We start from the raw sequence: 24,998 nt of genomic DNA, 5'->3' as shown, positions 1-24,998 counted from the left end.
GATCATCAATCAAGGCTATATGGGTTGAGCTAAGAAATAAAAAAAAGGGGCAGTCACACTACTAGGACTGTACTATAGACCCCCGAATAGTGAAAGGGAGATAGAAGAACAAATATGTAGGCAAATTTCTGAGTGCAAAAATAAGAGGGCAATTATAGTAGGGGACCTCAACTACCCTAACAGCAACTGGGATTCAAACAGTGCGAGGGGCACAGAGGGTGCAAAATTCTTGATCAGTGTCCAGGAGAACTTTTTTAGCCAGTAAGTGACAAGCCCATCAAGAGGGGATGCAATTCTAGATTTAGTCCTGGGAAATGAAGATGGGCAAGTGGGTGAAGTGACAGTGGGTGACCATATTGGGGATAGTGACCACAATTCAGTTAGTTTTAGCATTATTATGGAAAAGGACAGAGTTAAATCAGGAGTAAATGTTTTAAATTGGGGAAAGGCAAATTTTACAGAACTAAGAGATCAGTAAGAACCACTAGTCACTGCCTGCCTGGTGGCAGGCAGTGACTAGTGGGGTACCGCAGGGATCAGTGCTTGGGCCCCAGCTATTCACAATATATATCAATGATTTGGATGAGGTAACGGAATGTAACATTTCCAAGTTTGCAGACGACACAAAGCTGGGGTGGAATATGAGCTGTGAGGAGGATGCAAAGAGGCTCCAATGTGATTTTGACAAGTTGGGTGAGTGGGCAAGAACATGGCAGATGCAATATAACGTGGATAAATGTGAGGTTATCCACTTTGGTTGTAAAAACAGAAAGACAGATTATTATCTGAATGGTGATAGATTGGGAAAAGGAGAGGTGCAATGAGACTTGGGTGTCCTTGTACACCAGTCACTGAAAGCGAGCATTCAGGTGCAGCAAGCAGTTAGGAAGGCGAATGGTATGTTGGCCTTCATTGCAAGAGGATTTGAATACAGGAACAGGGATGTCTTACTGTAGTTGTACAGGGCCTTGGTGAGACCAGATCTGGAGTATTGTGTGCAGTTTTGGTCTCCTTATCTGAGGAAGGATGTCCTTGCCATGGAGGGAGTGCAACGAAGGTTTACCAGACTGATTCCTGGAATGGCAGAACTGACATATGAGGAGAGATTGGATCGACGAGGCCTATATTCACTGGAGTTTAGAAGAATGAGAGGTGATCTCATCGAAACATACAAAATTCTAACAGGACTAGACAGACCAGATGCAGGGAGGATGTTCCCGATGGCTGGGGAGTCCAGAACCAGGGGTCACAGTCTCAGGATACGGGGTATGCCATTTAGAACCGAGATGAGGAAAAATTTCTTCACTGAGGGTGGTGAACCTGTGGAATTCTCCCAGAAGGCAGTGGAGGCTAAATCATTAGATGTATTCAAGAATGAGATAGATATATTTCTTAATGCTAAAGGGATCAAGGGATATTGGGAAAAAGCTGGAACAGGGAACTGAGTTAGACGATCAGCCATGATCATTTTGAATGGCGGAGCAGGCCCGAAGGGCCGAATGGCCTTCTCATGCTCCTATTTTCTATGTTTCTATGGTAGAAGTGGACTGGACACAACTACTTGAGGAGAAATCAGTGGCAAGCCAGTGGGAGGCACTAAAAAGTGAAATTCTACAGGTACAATGCAGACACATCCCCTCAAAGAAGAAGGGTGGCACTGCCAAATTTAGAGCCCCCTGGTCCCGTATACTTCTAGACAACAAGATAAAGCAGGAAACTAAATACTGCAGAAAGCCTAGAGGAGTATAGAAAGTACAGGGATGACGTAAAAAAGGAAATAAGGAAAGCAAAGAGAGGGCATGGAAAAATATTAGCTAGTAAGATTAAAGAAAGCCCAAAGATGTTTTATCAGTACATTAAGAACAAGAGGATAGCTAAGGAAAAGGTGGGACCTATCAGGGATGATGAGGGTAACTTGTGTGTAGAAGCAGAGGATGTGGGTAGGGTTTTAAATGAATATTTTGTCTCCGTATTCACAAAGGAAAGGGATGATCCGGATGTAGTAGTTAAAGAGGATAGGTGTGAAATATTGGATAACATAATGAGAGAGGAAGTACTAGAGGGACTGGAATCCTTGAAAGTTGATAAGTCACCAGGCTGGATGGATTGTTTCCTAGGCTATTGAAGGAAGCAAGGGAGGAAATAGCAGATGCTCTGAGGATCATTTTCGAATCCTCACTAGATACAGGGGAGGTACCGTAGGACTGGAAGACTGCAAACATAATACCATTGTTTAAAAAGGGTACGAGGGAAAGGCAGAACAGTTATAGGCCGGTCAGCCTTACCTCGGTGGTGGGCAAACTATTAGAATCGATATTGAGAGATAGGATAAACTGTCACTTGGAAAGGCATGGTTTAATCAGGGATAGTCAGCATGGATTTGTTCAGGGAAGGTCATGCCTTACAAATCTGATTGAATTCTTTGAGGAAGTGACGAGGAGGATTGATGGGGATAGTGCAGTGAATGTTGTCTACATGGATTTTAGTAAGGCATTTGACAAGGTCCCACATGGCAGACTGGTCAGAAAGGTAAAAGCCCGTGGGATACAGGGAAATGTGGCGAATTGGATCCAAAATTGGCTCAGTAACAGGAAACAAAGGGTAAAAGTCAATGGATGTCTTTGTGAATGGAAATCCGTTTCCAGTGGTGTGCCACAGGGCTCAGTGTTGGGTCCCTTGCTGTTTGTGGTATATATGAATGATTTGGACTTGAATGCAGGGGGCATGATTGGCAAATTTGCAGATGACACAAAAATTGTCCGTGTGGTTGATAGTGAAGAGGATAGCTGTAGACTCCAAGAAGATATCAATGGGTTGGTGGAGTGGGCGGAAAAGTGGCAAATGGAGTTCAACCTGGAGAAGTGTGAGGTAATACACTTGGGGAGGGCCAACAGTAAAAGGGAATATGCAGTAAACGGGAATATATTGAGAGGGGTCGAGGAAGTGAGAGACCTTGGAGTGCATGTGCACAGGTCCCTGAAGGTGGCAGTACAGGTAGATAAGGTTGTGAAGAAGGCATATGGAATGCTCTCCGTTATTAGCCGAGGTATAGAATACAAAAGCAGGGATGTAATGATTGAACTGTATAAAACGCTGGTAAGGCCACAGCTGGAGTATTGTGCGCAGTTCTGGTCACCACATTATAGGAAGGACGTAATTGCTCTGGAGAGAGTGCAGAGAAGATTTACAAGAATGTTTCCAGGGCTTGAAAATTGCAGCTACGAGGAGTGATTGGATCGGCTGGGGTTGTTTTCCTTGGAGCAGAGGAGGCTGAGGGGAGACTTGATTGAGGTGTACAAAATTATGAGGGGCCCAGATAGAGTAGACAGGAAGTACCTGTTTCCCCTAGCGGAGAGTTCAAGAACTGGAGGACATAGATTTAAGCTGATTGGCAGAAGGATTAGAGGGGACATGAGGAAAAACTTTTTTACCCAGAGGGTGGTGGGTGTATGGAATTCACAGCCTGAATTGGTGGTAGATTCAGGGACCCTCAACTCTTTTAAAAAGTACCTGGACCTGCACCTAAAGTGCTGTAAGCTGCAGGGCTACAGACCAGATGCTGGAAGGTGGGATTAGAATGGGCACCTGGTTGTTTTTCGAGCCGGCGCGGACACGATGGGCCGAATGGCCTCCTTCTGTGCTGTATCTTTTCCATGGTTCTGATATGCTGTCATGCTCCACTGGAAATGTGGTTTGAGCAAAACTCCAGAATGACGTTTTTGGTGCTTTTCACAATCTCTGTTTTTCTTCCAAAAAGGGACCTTTTTGTTTTCTCAACATGAAAAATATATTTATCTCTCTCGATGCAAGCTTAATTTTGCTGTGACTTTGTGAATGTGTAATCAAAAAAAAATTGAAGGTGCGTCTGGAGGGGCTTGTAATGATTTCCATAAGGCTAATCTATTGGTGCTGAAACATGTAGATTTTCAGTCACATCTTATTTGTTTTAGCTTAATTGACTGGTTTATTGCAGGCCTCGCTATATTAGGTATGTTCGAATGGTTATGCAACACTTCCCTATTTTCACCTTGTCAAACTATTGTAACTTGGTTTGCCTTTCCCTGTACAGGGCCCTTTGTTTTAAAGGTGTTCTTTCTGTACAGATGCACAATGATTGGATTATAGTTTGAGGCTGAAGATAGACTGCATTCGTGAAAGGAATATCATTCCAATTTTAAGCAAATGGCGTAAAAAATATTGATTTCCACCAAATAAAGGATTAGTTTAATTGTCAACTGTAAATTACACAAAGGGGAACTCCAGTGTCAGATTTAATAACTTTCAAAAGTATCATAGTAGCTGCAGCACAGAAGGAGGTCATTTGGCCCATTGTACCTCTTTGAAAGAGCTATCCAATTTGTCCCACTCCCCTGCTCTTTCCCCATAGCCCTGTAATTTTTTTCCCTTTTAGTATTTATCCAATTCCCTTTGAAAGTTACTATTGAATCTGTTTCCACCGCCCTTCCAGGCAGTGCATTCCAGATCATCATTCGCTGGACAAAAAAATGTTTCCTCATGTCGCCTCTGGTTCTTTTGCTGATCACTTTAAATCTGTGTCCTCTGGTTACCAACCCTTCTGCCACTGGAAACAGTTTTTCCTTATTTACTCTGTCAAAACTGTTCATCATTTCTCCTTGATTACTTTCTTCTTGTTACATATCTTTTCCATTTGCTCTAAATGAAAAGTTTTATTAATATCACACGATTCTTCCTTTTCATCTTCCAGCATTACAGTAAACTTCTGACAGAAACAACTTACCATTTATACTTTAATATGCCTCCCAATGCAATTGGAGAATTTGCTTCTTTTGAACACTTCCCTCATGATAATCATCGCCGTGCATGTTATAGAAGCATTTGGATGAAGATTTTCACTGTGGTAAAGATTTCAAATCCCCAAGGACACAGGTTAAAATGAAGGAGTTAGGAGTAAGAAGGGAAGACAGATGAATCTTTTTTTCATCCAACGGGTAACTGGCTTTTTAAGAAGTTACTAGGGAAGATTATTGAAGCAAAGGGTGTAAATGGGTCAAAGAGACAATTGGAAACATTCCTGGAGAGAGAAGAGTTGAGGGATATAGCGAGTCGGTCGGTAAGATTCACCTGGAGAAAGGACTGGCTTATTTGGGCTTAATGGTATCTCCTATTCCTAAAATGTTAATGTTCTTAAGAAAAAGATTGCATTGCTTACTTTGTCAACCAGGAAATATTTGGGCGGATTTGAACTCTGAGCATCTAGTGGGAAACTGCTCTCGTGAGTTAATTTCCTGCCGGGCAGAGGCAACATGATTTTAACTGCCAGGCCTTGTTTAGTTACTGCCGGTTCACTTCCCACCCAGAATGGGCATTAAGAGAATGCAGAGCGACTGCCAGCTGGTGAAGATCAGACGGCCAAGGGCCGTCCAGAGACTTCCATGTAAATGGTGGGGAGAGGGTTTTGGGTGGGGGTGTTATTGGGAGCAGGAGAGGCTGTGACTTTTACTGTGATTACCCGGAGGAGCACTCCTGCCCCTGGTTGGTATATTCTGACTCCTTTGGAAAGAAATACTGACACATCAGCTCTAGGAACCTTGGGACGGGCAAATCACATGGATATTGTCATAACATCACTGAAATTCAAAGTGTCTGAAAGGGACTGTGTCTATTCTGATTACCCCCACTAGTAACTTGTTATTTTGAGGATGCTTTATTCAAAAAAAAACACATCCTTTGAAGTTAGTAATCTTACTCCTATATCCATATTTCTGTCCATGTTTTGTTATTATGCTTTGCACTTTGTAAGAGATACTGTTATGAATTCAATGGTAAAATGATCCAAGAAAAGGTAGGACAAAAATACCTTAAAATAAAAACTTCCAGACGCCAATCCGCCCAGTGGAACTTTGAATATCACTATTTTACAAGTTCTCCATTCCTCTTTCGAGTTACAAAGTGCTCAGTGAGGACTGCAGTCATGTTATTTGTAATTTTAAATGACAAGCAAGATTACAGAATGATCCCTTTTTGCCTGAGCTGTATTGTAAAACCCATGTTATTCATCAAGTGTTAAAGAGGAATTCAGTTGGCCCAATTGAATGGGATAAAGGGCAGCATTTCTGAAATGAGTGCACCGATTCCAACTCACAGTTAAATCACAAGTTCATGTCCTATGTTTGTGATTGCAGTGAACATTCCAACGTGTTTCTGGGGTAGATTGGGAGATCTGAGGTGGATTCAGGCACTTGGGTATACCTTGGGTTTTTAACCAGATGGCTGTATCTCCATTGTGAAACACACTGGAATGTTCATTGGTGCTATATTAACATAAAAGCTCATAAAATCCACAGTCTGATTTGCCTACTAGCAGTCATTAATTCACAATGAAGACTAAGATTGTTATCAGTCAACATAAAAGAATGCAACAAAAAGCAGTATTACAAGAACCAAAGGGAAAATATACAGTGAAACATAAGATTGTCTGACTTTGAACAATTTATTTATGCTGCAATGAGTGATCTGCCTCTGTCACCCTGTAACTAGTTTGGAAGAAACATGCAAGAGAAGACTGGAATAACCAAAGGTGACCATTTCTTAAATTCCCCCTCATTGGGAACTGTCTGTTGTCATCTCAGCAACTTCAGCTGAGTTTAAGAACTGAGCAGTTGCATTGTGTCATTGTGGCACAGCACATTGCTGTTTTGTATTAATATATCTTACAAGTCCTCCTCACTGTTTTTCTGACTCGAACGCTTGCACATTAGGCTCCAGGGTCGTTTTCCGTTTACTTGCTGCATGCGAGTGCTTCTCATTGATTTCAGTAGATGCTTTCTGCATTTGATTGGAATGAGCCATACAGGAAGATTTCAACCACAAGAGTGCAGTATTGTTGCTCATTGAAGTGGTGCATAAGTCATTGTATTATAGTTACCGTATTGAGCAAATAGTGACCTTTCCCCTTGGATGGAGGATGGCAGTACCTGCATTTGATTTGGCTTGAAGATAACATTTCTTGTGATGGGAGATTGGTACTGAACCAATCCTGTCATTTAGCCCATCAAGCCTATTTCTTTCACAAATGTGTGCATTTCATCCCAACTTATCCAATTTTCTGAGGCAGCATTCTGTAAAATTGCTCCCTGGCCATTAAAGCCAGCAGAGTGAGAATTAGCAATGTCAGTCTCCCCTTACAATCTGCTTTGTTAGAGTGGTAGCCTTGAACTTAGGTGACAGTTTGCGGCAACCATGCTGATACAACTTAGGAACAGGAGGAGGCCATTTAGCCCCTCGAGCCTGTTCCGCCATTCAGTGAGATCATGGCCGATCTGTGACCTAATTCCATATACCCGCCTTAGCCCCATATCCCTTAATACCTTTGGTTAACAAAAATCTATCATTCCCAGGTTTAAAATTAACAATTGAGCTCGTGTCAACTACCGTTTGCGGAAAAGAGTTCCAAACTTCTACCCCTTCTTTGTGTGTAGAAGTGTTTCCTAACTTCACTCCTGAAAATCCTGGCTCTAATTTTTAGGCTATGTCCCCTAGTCCTAGACTCCCCAACCAGCGGAAATAGTTTCTCTCTGAGTTCCCCTTAATATTTTGAAAACTTCAATCAAATCACCCCTTAATCTTCTAAATTCCAGGGAACACAACCCCAATTTGTATAATCTCTCCTCATAATTCAACCCTTGGAGTCCAGGTATCATTCTAGTAAATCTACGTTGCACTCCCTCCAAGGTAAATATATCCTTCCTAAGGTGCGGTGCCCAGAACTGAACACAGTACTCTAGGTGTGGTCTAACCAGGGCTTTGTATAGCTGTAGCATAACTTCTACCCCCTTGTATTCTAGTCCTCTAGATGTAAAGGCCAGCATTCCATTAGCCTTTTTGATTATTTTCTGTCCCTGTCCGTGAGATTTTAATGACGTGTGTACATGGACCCCTAAGCCTTTTTGGACCTCCACTGTTTCGAACTTTTCCCCATTTAGAAAGTACTCTGATCTATCCTTTTTAGGTCCAAAGTGGATGACCTTACACTTGCCTATATTGAAATCCATTTGCTACAGTTTTGCCCATTCACTTCATCTATTAATATCTCTCTGTAATTTTATGCTTCCATCTACACTGCTTACAATGCTGCCTATCTTTGTGTCATCGGCAGACTTGGATATGTGGCGCTCTATCCCGTCATCGAAGTCGTTAATATATACAGTGAATAGTTGAGGCCCCAACACAGATCCCTGTGGGACACCTCTAGTCACATCCTGCCAATTTGAATTCTTGCCCATTATCCCTACTCTCTATGTCCTGCTGCTCAGCCAACTTCCTAACTAGTTCAATAATTTGCCCTCAATTCCATGAGCTTCAACTTGTAAGATACCAAAAGAATGGTGCTGTTAATTGTTTTGTCACTGTGCTCCCTAGTCACTGGGGCCTGGTGTACCTGTGCCATCGTGTTTTTCTGACTCTCTTTCTTTGCTTCCCCTTCCTTCAATAGGGTGTCTGCCGGTTGCCAGATGATGGTGATAGCAGTGAGTATCCATTCAGGAGAATTGACATTAGGTGAGTTAATTACATATTTAAAAGCTCTCAGAAAATCACCTAGAATGGGTGCTACTCCCCCAACACACATTTATCTGGTCAGAGCCCAAAGGTAGTGATCTGATTTGATATCAGACTCTATGACCCTGATATTAGAATGGAGGCAGGGTAGCAGCGGGGGGGGGCGGTGATTGGGCACGTGGGTAACCTGACCAATAAAAAAATGTCCTTTTCCCACACGATCGCAATTCAGTTGGTGCCACTTAACGTGGCTTCCGGGTTTGCCGACTGAAAGCTGTGTAGCGTGCGGACTGCGCACCCGCATCACAGGCTGTCAGCTGGAGGAGTTCTATTTAAAGGGCCATTGCTCCAAAGGTTTCAAACGCCCACACACCACAATGGAGCAGCACAGGGACAAGGCTGCTCCAAGGTTTAATGATGCCTCGCTCCAGGTGCTACTGGATGGGGTGAGGGGGCGAAGGGATGTGTTTTACCCAGCGGACGGGAGGAAGTGCCCTGCCTCTGCACCAAGAAGGCCTGGCTCGAGGTGGCAGAGGAGGTCACCAGCAGCAGCAACATCTCCCACACCTGGATCAGTGCAGGAAGCGCTTCAATGACCTAACTAGATCATGCAAAGTGAGTACACTAACTGATTCTCCTGCATTCCGCGCTGCACATTACTGCTCCCCACCTCCCCCCGCCCCCCCCCACCCTGCCCAGCTCATTCTGCACTGCCAAGACTACTCTATCACATCACTGCTCACACCCACTTAAGGCTCATTCTCAACTTACCAGCACTTCCTCACCCCCCCCCCCCCCCCCCACATTAGTCACCCCACCGCTACCACTCACCCCAATCCTCATCCAATGTGATGGCACTGTCTCATACTCACCTTCTGATGTATCTATTTCACGGTCAGCCGCACCCAAAGCAATGCATTTATTGGTTGGCCACTTCAGCATCATTCACTCACATGTCTGTTCTTTGTCCCCTTCTAGAAGAGAGTGCAAAATGCACGCAAGAGGGTGAGGACTGGAGGGGAGCCACAACGAACACTGGTCCTCACAGTCACTGAGCAGGAGGCGCTGGAGCTGAGCCGCACCCTCGAGTGCCTGTCCGTCGGGGACGCCAAGACTGGCACCCCACAAACGTCTGGTGACACAACTTTAACATCACACAAAATATGAATTGATGTTAACATGCCTTGCCATCTTCAACACCTCAGTATGCTCTCGCAACATGACACATCTGTGATGTTGCTTAATATTGCCTTCTGTTCTCTTACAGGGCCTTCAGTGACGGCAGAGGGCGATTCCTCGGAGGACCTGCCAGCCTTTGAGGGGGCACAGTCACATCTGAGCGAGCCATTCACCAGCGCAGATGCTCACACCTCGGTGGGTCCTAGTATTCATTTAGAAATGTTGGCCCCTGGTGAGTCACCACACACAAGTGAGCACAAGCAGACATTGGTGGCAGGGGCAGCTGTGGAGAGTCCGCGTCAGTGGGAGCACTCCTCTCCAGGCTCTGCTCAGCTGGACGCAGATACTAAACCCTGGGAGCCATCCTTTAAAAGGAGAATGATTGAGGGACAGCAGCACATTTGAAAGATACTGGAACAGGTGCCACGTGCGCTCTCCAGAATAGCGCAGAGAATGGAGGAGTCCAACTCCTGCATGAGTGGAATGGTGGCACACGGACATGAGCAACTCCCTGAGTTACTGTAACAGATAAGTGTGGGAATGTCTGCGATGGAGAGAAGGCTAGCTTCCGATGAGCTTCAAGCATGGCTCACAAATGAGTCCATTCAGGCCCTGACAACGGCTGTTCGGACTCTGTGCATAACATTCTGCTGCCTTAAACAGGCTGACGGATACTTTAGAAGTGGCCTTTCAATGCATCACTCGTGTCCACCACACTGTTCTCCAGCAGTTAGGTGGTAGGAGTGATGATGGCGAAGGGAGACGTGGAAGTGGGGACGCCACTCAGAGTGCTCCCACGTCTCACCCTTTGCCCCCCTCTCAACCAGTACTCACAAAGCTGCCTGCTCTCCAGGTGGCCGAGTCTGTCCCTGCACAGGTGCAGGTGGAGCAGTCTTTGGAGGGGCTCTCACGGGATCCAAAACCCAGAGGGCGTAGGCCCAAAGCATCTAAGCAGTCAGGGCATGAACATGAGCAACCTGCCACTACATCTGCTGCAGCCACAGGGATTGCACCACGTAGAAGTAGTCGGAAGCGAAAGGCGAAGGTTTTGTGAGCACGAAGGGGATGCACAAGGGTGTTTGACAGACTGTCATGTTTTTCATTTATGTTTGCTTTTTGTTCAAGTGACATTAAATGTTATTATTGTCACCATTACTGCCACGTCTTGCCCATTGTTGACTGGCTTTTGTGATAGGGCCCTTTCATGAGGTTCACCATGAATGGCGATACTTGATGCCACCCATTGGGTCACTTTACAGTGGGTGTATGTGTAGTTGCAGGATTGTTTTGTGCAGGGCGGTGTGGGCTGCCTGGTGTGGGCGCTGCTCTTTCCAGGTGGTGTGACAACTGGACTCTTCACACTTTCTGATGTTAGGAGAACCGTTCCCATATCGGTGACTCCTTGGCCTCACGAGCAGCCAGGTAGCCGTTGCTCTGCCCATGAGTTCCTCCTCCTCCTTCTCCTCCTCCTCCTCAATGTGGGTGGCAGATGTGAATGGGGCCTCCTCAAGCGCACCCCTCTCTGTTGTGCCATGTTGTGCAGCACACTACTATAATGCGTCCCACTCTGTCTGGTGCGTATTGAAGCGCTCCCCCAGAATGATCAAGGCACCGAAATCACATCTTGAGCAGCCCTATAGCATGCTCAATTGTAGACCTGGTGACGATGTGGCTGTCGTTATATCGATGCTGTTGCTTGGTGGTGGGGTTCCTCAGAGGTGTCATGAGCCACATAAGCAGGGGGTATCCCTTGTCCCCAAGGATCCAGCCCTTAAGGGTGTTTGGTGTGTGGAAGAGGGGCAGGATGTTGGATTCCCTCAGGATGAAGGCATCATGGCAGCTGCCAGGAAATCTGGCGCTCACGTGAAAGAATCTCTTGCAGTGGTCACAAATGAGCTGAGTGTTAATGGTGTGATCCCCCTTCCGGTTGATGAACAGCCCTGGCTCGTGTGGAGGTGCTCGTATTGCTATATGGGCGCAATCGATTACACCCTGCACCCGTGGGAAGCCAGCCATAGAGTGGAATCCCATTGCCCTCTCCGTCTGGCTGAGGTCGTCCATGGGGAAGTTGACGTACTGCGAGGCCCTGCGAAACAAGCCGTCGGTGACCTGCCTTATGCACTAGTGCGCAGGCCACTGAGGGACCCCCGTGGCACCCTGGAATGATCCGGCGGCGAAGAAGTTGAGGGCAGTGGTGACTTTGACAGTGACGGGGAATGAGATTCCGCTTGGCCCAGCCGGGAGCAGCTCGGCATGATGGAGGCTGCAGATGTCAGTGACTACTTGGCGACTCACTCTGAGCTTCCGTATGCACTGCTCCTCAGAGAGGTCCAGGTAGCTGAGTCTCGGTCTGCAGACCCTGCGGCAAGGGTAGTGCCTCCTGCGACATTGTTCTCTCTGTTGTTGCCCTCTGTGCTCTTGTGCAGGAGCCTGTGGCACAGCACTGTGTTGTGGAGCTGCAAGTGGTGGAAGTGCACGCCATGCCTGACGAGGATGGTGATGTTGCTTGTCCTCGGATGTAGTGGTGAATGCAGCCATGGCGCCCCCCCCATCCTGATAGTGTTAGTTTGAGGGGGTCTGAAAAGTTGTTAAATATGCCTGAACAAAAGAATTGTGAGCACAAAGTAAGAATTTTCAGTGAAAACACAAAGATCTCGCAGCCAAAGGTTTGTGTGAAAGAACTGAGTGCCCTGCAGCAAGAACTCACCTTTTCTCCCCATCTGTCAAACAAGCATTTGAATGTGCAACTGGCTGCTGGCTGAAACACATCTGGTAGAACATGGAGTGTTCCCCACAGCACGGGAAACATGCTGAGGATGTTTCAAAATCGGACCCCTGCCTTAATGTGGACAAAATTAAGTACTTCCAGTATGTATACAAGTCTCTTAACTATCATCCCGCTGACTTTAATTGCCGGTGGGACTTCCACATTTGGGAGGCAGGCGCGCATCCAGACGTGTCAATGGGGAACCCGGAGGTCTGTGGGTTGGAGCTGGGTTCTGAACCTGCTCGGGATTTCCGTGATTTTCGAAGCCCCCCGCCCCCAACGCACCCGCTACTTCGTTCCAAAATCGAGCCCTATTTGAAAATATTTTGGAAACTGCCATTTGTTGAAGCAAATAGATGTTGTGAGGTCTTTTTTTTCAGTCTTGCTTTTCTTTAACAATTACATAAGCATCATCATTAACCATTCCACTCTGCAATCTCAGGAAAAGGTTGAAGAAGCAGTTTAGAACTATTTAAAATCTAAATTGACTGCAGATGCAAACTTCATATCACTGCAGGAAAATAGTGTTCAGAGCAAATTAATACAGAGAGGCCACAATATTCTCCACTATCATTTGGTAAATTATAACAATTTTTTCCTTGTACCTATGAAGTGCCTTGGAGTGAATTTTCTACATTGAAGGTGCTGTATATATGCAAGTTGTTAAATCATCTGGTGAATATTGCTTTCTTGGCAAATAATATGATCCAATCAGAGGTACTTGTCTGTTGCTGTCCACCATGATACCTTTATTGGTAAAATATTAGCAAGTAATCATTAACTTTGAATGTTAATGTTCTGTTGCCAATGTTTTCCTTGCTGATTTCTGCTTGTAACTCCTTCTCGTGGTTGTCCCCTCTCCCTCTTGAATTAGACTAATTCCACGACCTGTTGCCCTTTACTCTTAACATTGTAAATCCATAGAATCAGAGACATTTATGCACAAAACGAGGCCATTCAGCTCAGCCTGACTGCGCTAGCCTGTTGTTGGAGCAATCCAAAACTAATCCCATTACTCTGCCTCTGCCCATAGCCCTATATGTTTCTCTGCTTCAAATATCTATCCAATTTTCCCTTAGAAGATATAATGGTCTCTGCCTCAAGCACACCTTGCGGCAAACATTCCACGCTCCAGCAACCCTCTGCATAAAGAAATTTCTCTTTGCTCCGAAAATCGTGGAAATCCCGACATTGAAATTGACGCCTCTTGTCATTGAATCCCCAACCAGAGGAAATAGTCTTTCCTTATTCACCCCATCAAAATCCTGAATAATTTTTAAAACCTCTATTAAATCTTCTCTTAGCCTTTACTGCTCCAGTGGAAATAGTTCCAGTATCTCCCAAGTCTGTCTTCATAACTGTAGATTCCGATCCCTGGCATCATCCCGGTGAATCAACATTACACTGCTTTCATCTCTATTCCATAATGGGATGCCCAAAACTGCACACAGTACTCTAACCATTCCTTGTACAATTGTTACTTCTTTATTCGATGCCCTTATTTATAAAACCCAAAACGCTATTGGCCTTTTTTATGGCTTCATTTACTCTCAAGAAATTATATATTTGAACCCCTAAGTCATTTTGTTCATCAGCGCCCTTCAGCATCTTTTTGTTGAGTGTGTACTCACATCCTGGGAAGGAAAACAAGGAATGAATTACCTCGCCACATTAAATTGCACCTGCCATCTGTCAGCCCATTCCACTAAGTTGTTTGTCTTCCTGAAGTCTTTTACAATCCTCTTTGTTTGCCAAACTCCCTACTTTTGTGTTGTTTGTTCCTATTTTTCTCATATTTTCTTCCCTCATCACCTGAAGGGCAGTGAATCTTGCTAGAGTACAGCTCCATGGGTGCCAACAATCCCCTGATCCATTGCTCAGGTGGCTGTTCTTTGTGTGTGAGGCTAGACAGTGAATGTCAGTAGGTTATTTGACTGTGGAGGCCCAAGCATCATCAGGCCCCCATTGGACCTCCTGATTTTGTTTTCCCTCCTTTGCCAGTGGGCGCTTATACTAATTGTAATGTTTCTATTGCTGCCCTGGCTGAGATGAGTTAGTTCTGTACAGACTGGGGATTGAACCTATGTTTTCCCACCTTGAATGGTTTATTGCTATGCCAGAGGTTCTTTACCTGTTTCTTTGATCTCTGCTTTTAGTTTGATATGATGCACGTAATGTAAAATGGCAATATTTAAATGTTGGCCACACATAGAAAATAAAATAGGATTCTGAAGCATAGGAAGAGACCATAGCGGAAAACACACACAGATCCCACTTAACACGCTCATATCCTTTAGGGAATTCTAAGTCTGCTGTACAACCGCCATCTTTTTAAATCAAACTGCTGTCCTTAATTACAGCTCACTGCACAGCCACATTTATGATTAAGATTCAGTGAGCCTTTTCAGTGTAAAAACATATAAAAAATTTAGAACTTTTTCCTCTTAACATCGCTGGGTTTAAGTGGAGTTAGAGGGAGCAGCATCAAATCAGACCTTATTGAAACTGCCTTTAGTTCAGATTGTTTCCCCCATCCAGAGTTACAGTAGTTAATAACGTTGATATAGGATTGCAAGCACACTTCCACACAAACTATGGCCCAGTGCCTCTCTTTGAATTCAACTCATACTTCTGTACATATGTAAATTGTTGATATTACAGATTACATTTATATAGCATTTGTTATTTACAAAGAGACATCTCTGAGCAATTTATAGGTTGATGGATAGAGATTGGATACGCAGCTGGGATGAAAAAAGATATGAGAGTAGGGTTGCCAACACTGGTTGGACATATTCCTGGAGGTTTCAGCACATGTCCTCCTGTCTCCAAGCCCTCTGCTCCCACACTCCCGCCATTGGACAACCAACGTGTCCATACTCACGGTGCACTGTCTTCCTACACCAATCGGAAAGTGAACAGACTCTTCATTACCTGATTGGATGATTCTTGACTGTTGGTCAACGGCCTTTTTTCCCATGTCCGATATATAAACAAAAGTGTGAAAGAAAATTTTTTTAAAAGCACAATTTTTTAATGCCCCTAGAATTTTTCTCCAGTGTTGCTCACAGCAATGTCCTGCACTTTAGTCTTGAATTCCTGGAGATTCCAGGGCAATCCTGGAGGGTTGGTAACCCTATACCAGAGTCAGGAGGGAGGTGACAAAATGGAATTGCTCAGAGAGGGAGTTTGAAGGTGGAGAAAAGTTACTAAAGGAGCAGCCACTGATGGAGGAAATGATTACAAGTGATGGGTGGACCAGATGGTGGGGGCAGGGACACAAACTGGCGGGGATGACAGAGGCAGCTAGGGGTCAGGATGTGGAGGGATTTGAAGATGAGGATGGGAATCTGCAATATTGCCATCTATATAATTTATTTATAATTAAATATTGAATGTAAATGGAAGACAGCTAGTGTTGCTAATGAATATGTGTGTGTGACTATGAATTTAGTGCTAATTCATCCTGAATTGTGAGCAGTTTTCTCCTGTTTTTGGATACCAGGTTGAGACTACCAAAAGTCCTTTTTACAAGAAACTTTACAGCCAGCGGAGAGAAGTAGCTTTGATGTAATCAGTCTGAACTGGATTTAAAGGCTCCTGAGAAAAAATATTTTGGACTATAAGGGTAAAGACCCTGCACTTCAGCAGGAAGCTAAGCTCAAAGGGAGCGGGGTCTGGAGATAGGGACACAATCCCACAGCATTGGTTTTCCACCTGCACTCCCTTCAAGAGTGGTTTCAGTGAATTTACCCTGTGATTCCTTACCTAAACAGCCAGATTCTACCTAACATAAATTCTTAACATATGTACCCAGAACTCAGTGGGCAAATGCAAGTCATAGTATGATGCTGAGCTTTCTAGGTCAAGAAGATCCTGATTTAATTTCCTAATCTGTGTTCAGTTAGTTGGGGCAGCAATGGGGCACTACAGTTGGTCTCAGTATTCCTGGGTTAAGGAGAGGAAAATTTACTGCAGGCTGGAAAATGTAGAGCACGGAGAAGAGACAGGATGTGGCTGTGTCTTGATACCCTCCCACTTAGTTAAATGTCCTGCCATTGCTAATTATCAAGACTATGTGAACAATGGTTATTTGGATGTGGTGCAAGATGGCTGCTTGAATCTGTGGAATTGTAACCCAGCATTAGTTACTGCCTTCAGGAGAAATGGGGAGGGAACAACTTTTCAGCAAAAAGTGGGGGGCGGTGTGGGTGGAGACGGAAATGCTAACAAAGTAATACATAATACTGTGTTAAGCTCGCTTGGAACTGAATTCATATAAAACTGGAATTTGGGGACGAGGCAAACATACTGACAGTCCTTCATTTGATACCAGAAAACTTGACTACGGCTTTTCCTTATTGCAATTAACAATTCACAATTAGTAATTGCCAGGGCTGACTTGTAATTAACACATGGCTGGAACACATTGCTCAATTGTTCCTGACTTGGCATCTGATTCTGCTTGCTTTGTGTCTTCAAGTAGCCGCTCAAATAACAGTCTTGTAGTTGTGGCCTGGACCTCCTAGCTGGAGATGCTTTCCCTGTGGCCTATTCGAGGGGAAGTAAAGAAATTTTTTAAAATTAACCTGATGTTGCCAGATACACTTCAGTTCAGGAGGCAGTAAAAGCCAACTGTACTGGAAGGGTGCCTGGGCTCCAGGTCAAACTATTTAGCAGTATCACAGGAGTTTTTGTGTTTTTTTTTTTAGATGATTCTATTGTTTCATAAATATAAGATAATTTATTCTGAATTGGGTATTTACTGGAATATGAGCCACAGAGTGCTACAAAGACGGTGGAATCTATAAGCCTGAAGGGTAAGTAAATCACCAAAGCATCCAAATAACCATTGTTCACATAGTCTTGATAATTAGCAATGGCAGGACATTTAACTAAGTGGGAGGGTATCAAGACACAGCCACATCCTCCAAGAGTCACTGGGTCAAAATCATGGTACGCCCTACCAAACAGCACTGTGGGAGAACCTTCACCACACGGACTGCAGCAGTTCAAGAAGGCGGCTCACCACCACCTTCTCAAGGGGCAACTTGGTGATGGGCAATAAATGCCGGCCTTCCCAGCGAGGCCCACATCCCGAGAATGAATGTTAGAATTTTATATGTTTCGATGAGATCACCTCTCATTCTTCTAAACTCTAGTGAATATAGGCCGAGTCGACCCAATCTCTCCTTTAATGCTAAAGGGATCAAGGGATATGGGGAAAAAGTGGGAACGGGGTACTGAGTTAGACGATCAGCCATGATCATTTTGAATGGCGGAGCAGGCCCGAAGGGCTGAATGGCCTAGTCTTGCTCCTATTTTCCATGTTTCTATGTTTCTAGTCTTTGATTTGCCTTGATCTCTCCAACTGTATTAAACACTGGTGGTATTCCATACCTTGAGTCTTGGTTCATCAGCCACATTTCTGACACAAAAAATCTCCTCCTTTCATTCAGTAGAGGTTATTTGGAAGCATTCTCTTCAAATCCTCTGATTCACTTGCCTTTTCTCTGTCTAACTGTCAAGAGACATTAACAACATTACCTGTTTAGCATCAGAGTGTGTTCCATTATTATAAAAGAAAGAGTGTTGGGCAACTCAGTGCTTTGGTTAATATCTCGAAGCTGGCACCTTTTTTTATTGTTACACAAGTGCATCAATTCAGTAAAACTTCCCCTGCAACATTAACCACCAATTTAAGTATACCCTTGGGGAATCTCTCCAAAGTCTTGTCAAACTTGCTGGGATGGTCTTCAACTGCTTGCTCATACTTAAGGCATTGGTTCATGCATGGATGAGCTTGGAATACTAATGTATGGTGTCTGGTCACTGAGTTTCAAGAGTTTCATACTTACAAATTTCAATTTATGGTTTTGGACCTTCTCAATTTTTGTTTCTGTTGCGCTAAAGTAGATTGGGAAATTAGATTAAAAGATATGACGGTAATAAGCAAAGGTGAATATTTGAAGAAATATTTCAAAATTCTCAACAAATAGACATTGCATTGAGAAAAAAACTCCATGGGAAAAGTGATTCATCCATGGCTAACTAAAGAAGTAAAGGATAGTATTAGATTAAAAGAAGAGGCCTATAATGTTGCGAAGAAGAGTAGTAAGCCTGAGGATTGGGAGAGTTTTAGAAACCAGCAAAGGATGACCAAAAAATTGATAAAAAGTGAGAAAATAGAATGAGAGTAAACTAACAAGAAATATAAAAATAGCTTGTAAGAGCTTCGACATGTATGTAAAAAGGAAGAGAGTAGCAAAAGTCTCTTAGAGGCTGAGACAGGAGAAGTTATAATGGGGAATAAGGAAATGGCAGAGATGTTAAACAAATATTTTGTATCCGTCTGCACAGTAGAAGACACAAAAAACATACCAGAAATAGTGGGGAACCAAGGGGATAATGAGAGTGAGGAACTTAAAGCAATTAACATCACTAGAGAAATTAATGGGACTAAAAGCCGACAAATCCCCTGGACCTGATGCCCGACATCCGAGGGTTCTATTAGAGGTGGCTGCAGAGATAGTGGATGCATTGGTTGTAATCTTCCAAAATTCCCTAGATTCTAGAACAGTCCCAGCAGATTGGAAGGTGGCAAATGTAACACCGCTATTCAAGAAAGGAGGGAGAGAGAAAACAGGGAACTACAGGCCAGTTAGCCTGACATCGGTTGTCCGGAAAATGCTGGAATCCATTATTAAGGAAGTGGTAACAGGGCACTTGGAAAATCATAATATGATTTATAAAATCATCATTTGATTTATAAAATCTTCATTTCCGCATCGTTCACCTGAGGAAGGAGGTAGCCTCCGAAAGCTTGTGAATTTAAAATAAAATTGCTGGACTATAACTTGGTGTTGTAAAATTGTTTACAATTGTCAACCCCAGTCCATCACCGGCATCTCCACATCATAATATGATTAGGCAGAGTCAACATGGTTTTATGAAGGGGAAATCGTGTTTGACAAATAGTCAGCAAACTTGGACACATTACAATGAGGGTGTAACTGGCAGGGTAGATAAAGGGGAACCAGTGGATATAGTATATTTGGATTTTCAAAAGGCATTTGATAAGCTGCCACATAAAAGGTTGTTACACAAGATAAGGGCTCATGGGGCTGGGGGTAACATATTAGCATGGATAGAGGATTGGTTAACGGACAGAAAACAGAGTATGAATAAACGGGTCATTTTCAGGTTGGCAGGCTGTAACTAGTGGGTTGCCGCAAGGATTGGTGCTTGGGCCTCAGCTATTTACAAAATAAACATAAGAACATAAGAAATAGGAGCAGGAGTAGGCCAATCGGCCCCTCGAGCCTGCTCCGCCATTCAATAAGATCATGGCTGATCTGATCCTAACCTCAAATCTAAATTCATGTCCAATTTCCTGTCCGCTCCCTGTAACCCCTAATTCCCTTTACTTCCAGGAAACTGTCTATTTCTGTTTTAAATTTATTTAATGATGCAGCTTCCACAGCTTCCTGGGGCAGCAAATTCCACAGACCTACCACCCTCTGAGTGAAGAAGTTTCTCCTCATCTCAGTTTTGAAAGAGCAGCCCCTTATTCTAAGATTATGCCCCCTAGTTCTAGTTTCACCCATCCTTGGGAACATCCTTACCGCATCCACCCGATCAAGCCCCTTCACAATCTTATATGTTTCAATAAGATCGCCTCTCATTCTCCTGAACTCCAATGAGTAGCGTCCCAATCTACTCAACCTCTCCTCATATGTCCACCCCCTCATCCCCGGGATTAACCGAGTGAACCTTCTTTGTACTGCCTCGAGAGCAAGTATGTCTTTTCTTAAGTATGGACACCAAAACTGTATGCAGTATTCTAGGTGTGGTCTCACCAATACCTCATATAACTCCAGCAATACCTCCCTGTTGTTATATTCTATCCCCGCAGCAATAAAAGCCAACATTCCGTTGGCCTTCTTGATCACCTGCTGCACCTGCATACTAACTTTTTGATTTTCTTGCACTAGGACCCCCAGATCCCTTTGCATTGCAGTACTTTCCAGTTTCTCGCCATTAAGATAATAACTTGCTCTCTGATTTTTCCTGCCAAAGTGCATAACCTCACATTTTCCAATATTGTATTGCATCTGCCAAATCTCTGCCCACTCACCCAGCCTGTCTATATCCCCTTGTAGGTTTTTTATGTCCTCCTCACTCTCTACTTTCCTTCCCATCTTTGTATCATCTGCAAACTTTGATATATTACACTCGGTCCCCTCCTTCAAATCGTTAATATAGATTGTAAAGTGTTGGGGACCCAGCACCGACCCCTGCGGAACACCACTGGCTACTGGTTGCCAGTCCGAGAATGAACCATTTATCCCAACTCTCTGCTTCCTTTTAGATAACCAATCCTCCACCCATGCCAGAATATTACCCCCACTCCAGTGATTCTTTATCTTGAGCAATAATCTTTTATGTGGCACCTTGTCGAATGCCTTCTGGAAGTCTAAATACACCACGTCCACTGGTTCCCCTTTATCCACCCTGTACGTTATGTCCTCAAAGAACTCAAGCAAATTTGTCAGACATGACTTCCCCTTCATAAAGCCATGCTGACTTTGTCCTATTAAATTATGTTTATCCAAATGATCTGCTACTGTCTCCTTAATAATAGACTCCAAAATTTTACCCACCACAGATGTTAGGCTAACTGGTCTATAATTTCCAGCCTTCTGCCTACTACCCTTTTTGGATAAGGGTGTTACATTAGCAGTTTTCCAATCTGCCGGGACCTTTGCCGAGTGCAGAGAATTTTGGAAAATTATTACTAAAGCATCCACAATCCCCACTGCCACTTCCCTCAAGACCCTTGGATGTAAGCCATCAGGTCCAGGGGATTTATCCGCCTTGAGTCCCATTAATTTACTGAGTACCAATTCCTTAGTGATTTTAATCGTATTTAGCTCCTCCTCCCCCCCCCCCCCCCCAGAGCCCCCTGTTTGTCCAGTGTTGGGATATTCTTAGTGTCCTCTACCGTAAAGACTGAAACAAAATATTTGTTCAGCATTTTTGCCATCTCCATGTTTCCCACCATTAATTTCCCGGTCTCATCCTCTAAGGGACCTACGTTTGCCTTAGCCACCCTTTTTCTTTTTATATAACTGTAGAAACTCTTGCTATCTGTTTTTATATTTTTTGCTAATTTATTTTCATAATCTATCTTCCCTTTCTTAATCAATCCTTTAGTTACTTTTTGCTGTCTTTTGAAGACTTCCCAATCTTCTATCCTCCCACTAAGTTTGGCTACCATATATGTCCTTGTTTTTAGTCGGATACTATCCTTAATTTCTTTACTTAGCTACGGATGGCTGTCATTTCTTTTACACCCTTTTTTCCTCAGTGGAATATATATTTTTTGAATGTTGTAAAATAACTCCTTAAATGAACACCACTGCTCATGTACTGTCTTAATCTATATTAATGACTTAGATGAAGGGACCGAGTGTAATGTATCCAAGTTTGCTGACAATACAAAGCTAGATGGGACAGTAAGCTGTGAGAAGGACAACAGAGTCTGCAAAGGGATATAGACAGGTTAAGTGAGTGCGCAAGAAGGTGGCAGATGGAGTATAATGTGGGGAAATGTGAGGTTATTCACTTTGGTAGGAAGAATAGAAAAACAGAATATTTTTAAAATGATGAGAAACTATTAAATGTTGGTGTTCAGAGGGATTTGGGTGTCCTCTTACAAGAAACACAAAAAGTTAGCATGCAGGTACAGCAAGCAATTAGGAAGGCAAATGGCATGTTGGCCTTTATTGCAAGGGGGTTGGAGTATAAAAGTAAGGAAGCCTTGCTACAATTGTACAGGCCTTTGGTGAGACCTCACCTGGAGTACTGGGTGCAATTTTGGCCTCCTTACCTAAGGAAGGATATACTTGCCTTGGAGGTGGTGCAACGAAGGTTCACTAGATTGATTCCTGGGATGAGAGAGTTGTCCTATGAGAAGCGATTGAGTGTAATGGGCCCATACTTTCTGGAGTTTAGAAGAATGAGAGGTGATCTCATTGAAACATATAAGATTCTGAGAGGGCTTGACAGGGTAGATGCTGAGAGATTGTTTCCCCTGACTGGAGAGTCTGGAACTCGGGGGCATAGTCTCAGGATAGGGGGTTGGCCATTTCAGGCTGAGATGAGGAGGAATTTCTTCATGCAGAGGGTTGTGAATCTTTGGAATTCTCTACTCAGAGGGCTGAGTCATTGAATATATTCAAGGCTGAGATAGATAGATTTTTGGACTGTAGGCCAATCAGGGATATGGGGATTGGGCGGGAAAGTGGAGTTGAGGTTGATGATCAGCCATGATCTGATTGAATGGCGGAGCAGGCTCGAGGGGCCATATGGCCTTTTCCTGCTCGTATTTCTTATGTTCTTATGTTCTCCTTGAAAGGGAACAATAGATAGAGGCCAACATTAGCTAGCTTCATCCAATCCTCCAAGGATTGAGCTCTAAAAGTTAAACCAGTCTGCAATTTCAGGAGGTAGAAAATCACCAAGATGAAGTGGGCATCTCTTCAACTGTTACTCTTGTTCAAAGTCTTGGTTCTTGTGGGCACTTGCAGTGCATTATGACCTCGAAATTCAGTCACACAGCGCCTGCTTTTTGTGCGCTAAACGGTCTCCTAAGCCTCTAATATGGCAGGCAGGAAGGTCATCCTCATTGTGAGCTGGAGGTGCATCGCCCGCAATATGGTAAAGTCCCAAAAAATCGGCATGCAATGCCTGATACAGGCATTATGCTCTTTGCACGTGCAAATTAGGAGCCTGATGCCTGTTTAATGCCCCCACTGCACGATTGGTTTGACCTGAGGCAGCCAGTGCCAGCTGCACTCAGAAAACCAGTCTACACGTGGCCTAACAGGTGGTCCTTAAAGGGACTGCTACAGGGCGCAACCAATAATGTTATTTTTTAAAATATGTTTACCTGAATGTGAAGCCAGGAGGCGCAGGAATGCTCCCCCCGACCCCACATTCAAAGGTAGCCCCTGCTCCTTCAATCGTCGCTACTATCTCTCCCTCCCTGCCGTCACCCCCCCCCCCTCCCCCCACCGCTCCCGAGTTGACACAGTCTCCCCCTTCCTCATTTACCTGAGGACTGCTGTTAGCATTGCAGCAGCTGAATCTTCAATGCTGCTTCACTGGCGAGATGCCTGTTACTTTCCGCAGCTTGCTGGCTCAATGGAAATAATGCCTTAGGCCCAATATCGGGTGAACCTCAGGACTTTTTTTAAATTCATTCATGGGATTTGGGCGACGCTGGCAAAGCCAGCATTTATTGCCCATCCCTAATTGCCCTTGAGAAGGTGGTGGTGAGCCGCTACCTTGAACCGCTGCCGTCCGTGTGGTGAAGGTTCTCCCACAGTGCTGTTAGGTAGGGAGTTCCAGGATTTTGACCTAGCGATGATGAAGGAACAGCGATATATTTCCAAGTGTTGTGTGACTTGAAGGGGAACGTGCAGGTGGTGGTTTTCCCATGTACCTGCTGCCCTTGTCCTTCTAGGCGGTAGAGGTTGGGGGTTTGGGAGGTGCTGTCAAAGAAACTTTGGCGAATTGCTGCACTGCATCCTGTGGATGGTACACACTGCAACCACGGTGCGCCAGTGCTGAAGGGAGTGAATGTTTAGGGTGGTGGATGGAGTGCCAATCAAGTGGGCTGCTTTGTCCTTGATGGTGTTGAGCTTCTTGAGTGTTGTTGGAGCTGCACTCATCCAGGCAAGTGGAGAGTATTCCATCACACTCCTGACTTGTGCCTTGTAGATGGTGGAAAGGCTTTGGGGAGTCAGGAGGTGAGTCATTCGCTGTAGAATACCCAGCCTCTGATCTGCTCTTGTAGCCACAATATTTATGTGGCTGGTCCAGTTAATTTTCTGGTCAATGGTGACCCCCAGGATGTTGATATTGGGGGATTCGGCAATGGTAATGCCGTTGAATGTTCAGGGGGGCTGGTTAGACTCTCTCTTGTTGGAGATGGTCATTGCCTGGTACTTGGCTGGAGCGAATGTGACTTGCCACTTATTAACCCAAGCCTGGATGTTGTCCAGGTCTTGATGCAAGCGGGCACGGACTGCTTCACTATTTGAGGAGTTGCGAATGGAACTGAACACTGTGCAATCATCAGCGAACATCCCCATTGCTGACCTTATGATGGAGGGAAGGTCATTAATGAAGCAGCTGAAGATAATTTTGACAAGGACACTGCCCTGAGGAACTCCTGCAGCAGTGTCCTGGGGCTGAGATGATTGGCCTCCAACAACCACTACCATCTTCCTTTGTGCTAGTTATGACTCCAGCCACTGGAGAGTTTTCCCCCTGATTCCCATTGACTTCAATTTTACGAGAGCTCCTTGGTGCCACACTCGGTCAAATGCTGCCTTGAAGTCAAGGGCAGTCACTCTCACCTCACCTCTGGAATTCAGCTCTTTTGTCCATGCTTGGCCCAAGGCTGTAATGAGGTCTGGAGCCGAGTGGTCCTGGCGGAACCCAA

At 44.4% G+C, this 24,998-nt stretch overlaps 1 protein-coding gene across 1 annotated transcript in view; it reads left to right on the top strand.

Annotated features, from left to right (window-relative positions):
- The window catches only part of polb (polymerase (DNA directed), beta), a 152,662-nt gene that overhangs the window by 115,308 nt on the left and 12,356 nt on the right, over positions 1–24,998 (top strand). The window contains exon 12 of the mRNA XM_068001382.1: positions 8,474–8,538. Within this exon, the coding sequence (XP_067857483.1) occupies positions 8,474–8,538 (65 nt within the window). The remainder of the gene's footprint in view (positions 1–8,473; positions 8,539–24,998) is intronic.

This window comes from Heptranchias perlo, chromosome 20 (assembly GCF_035084215.1).
Source record: "Heptranchias perlo isolate sHepPer1 chromosome 20, sHepPer1.hap1, whole genome shotgun sequence".
NCBI lineage: Eukaryota > Metazoa > Chordata > Chondrichthyes > Hexanchiformes > Hexanchidae > Heptranchias > Heptranchias perlo.
The sequence above is the reverse complement of the archived record's forward strand: the minus strand, read 5'-3'. Positions and strand labels throughout refer to the sequence as shown.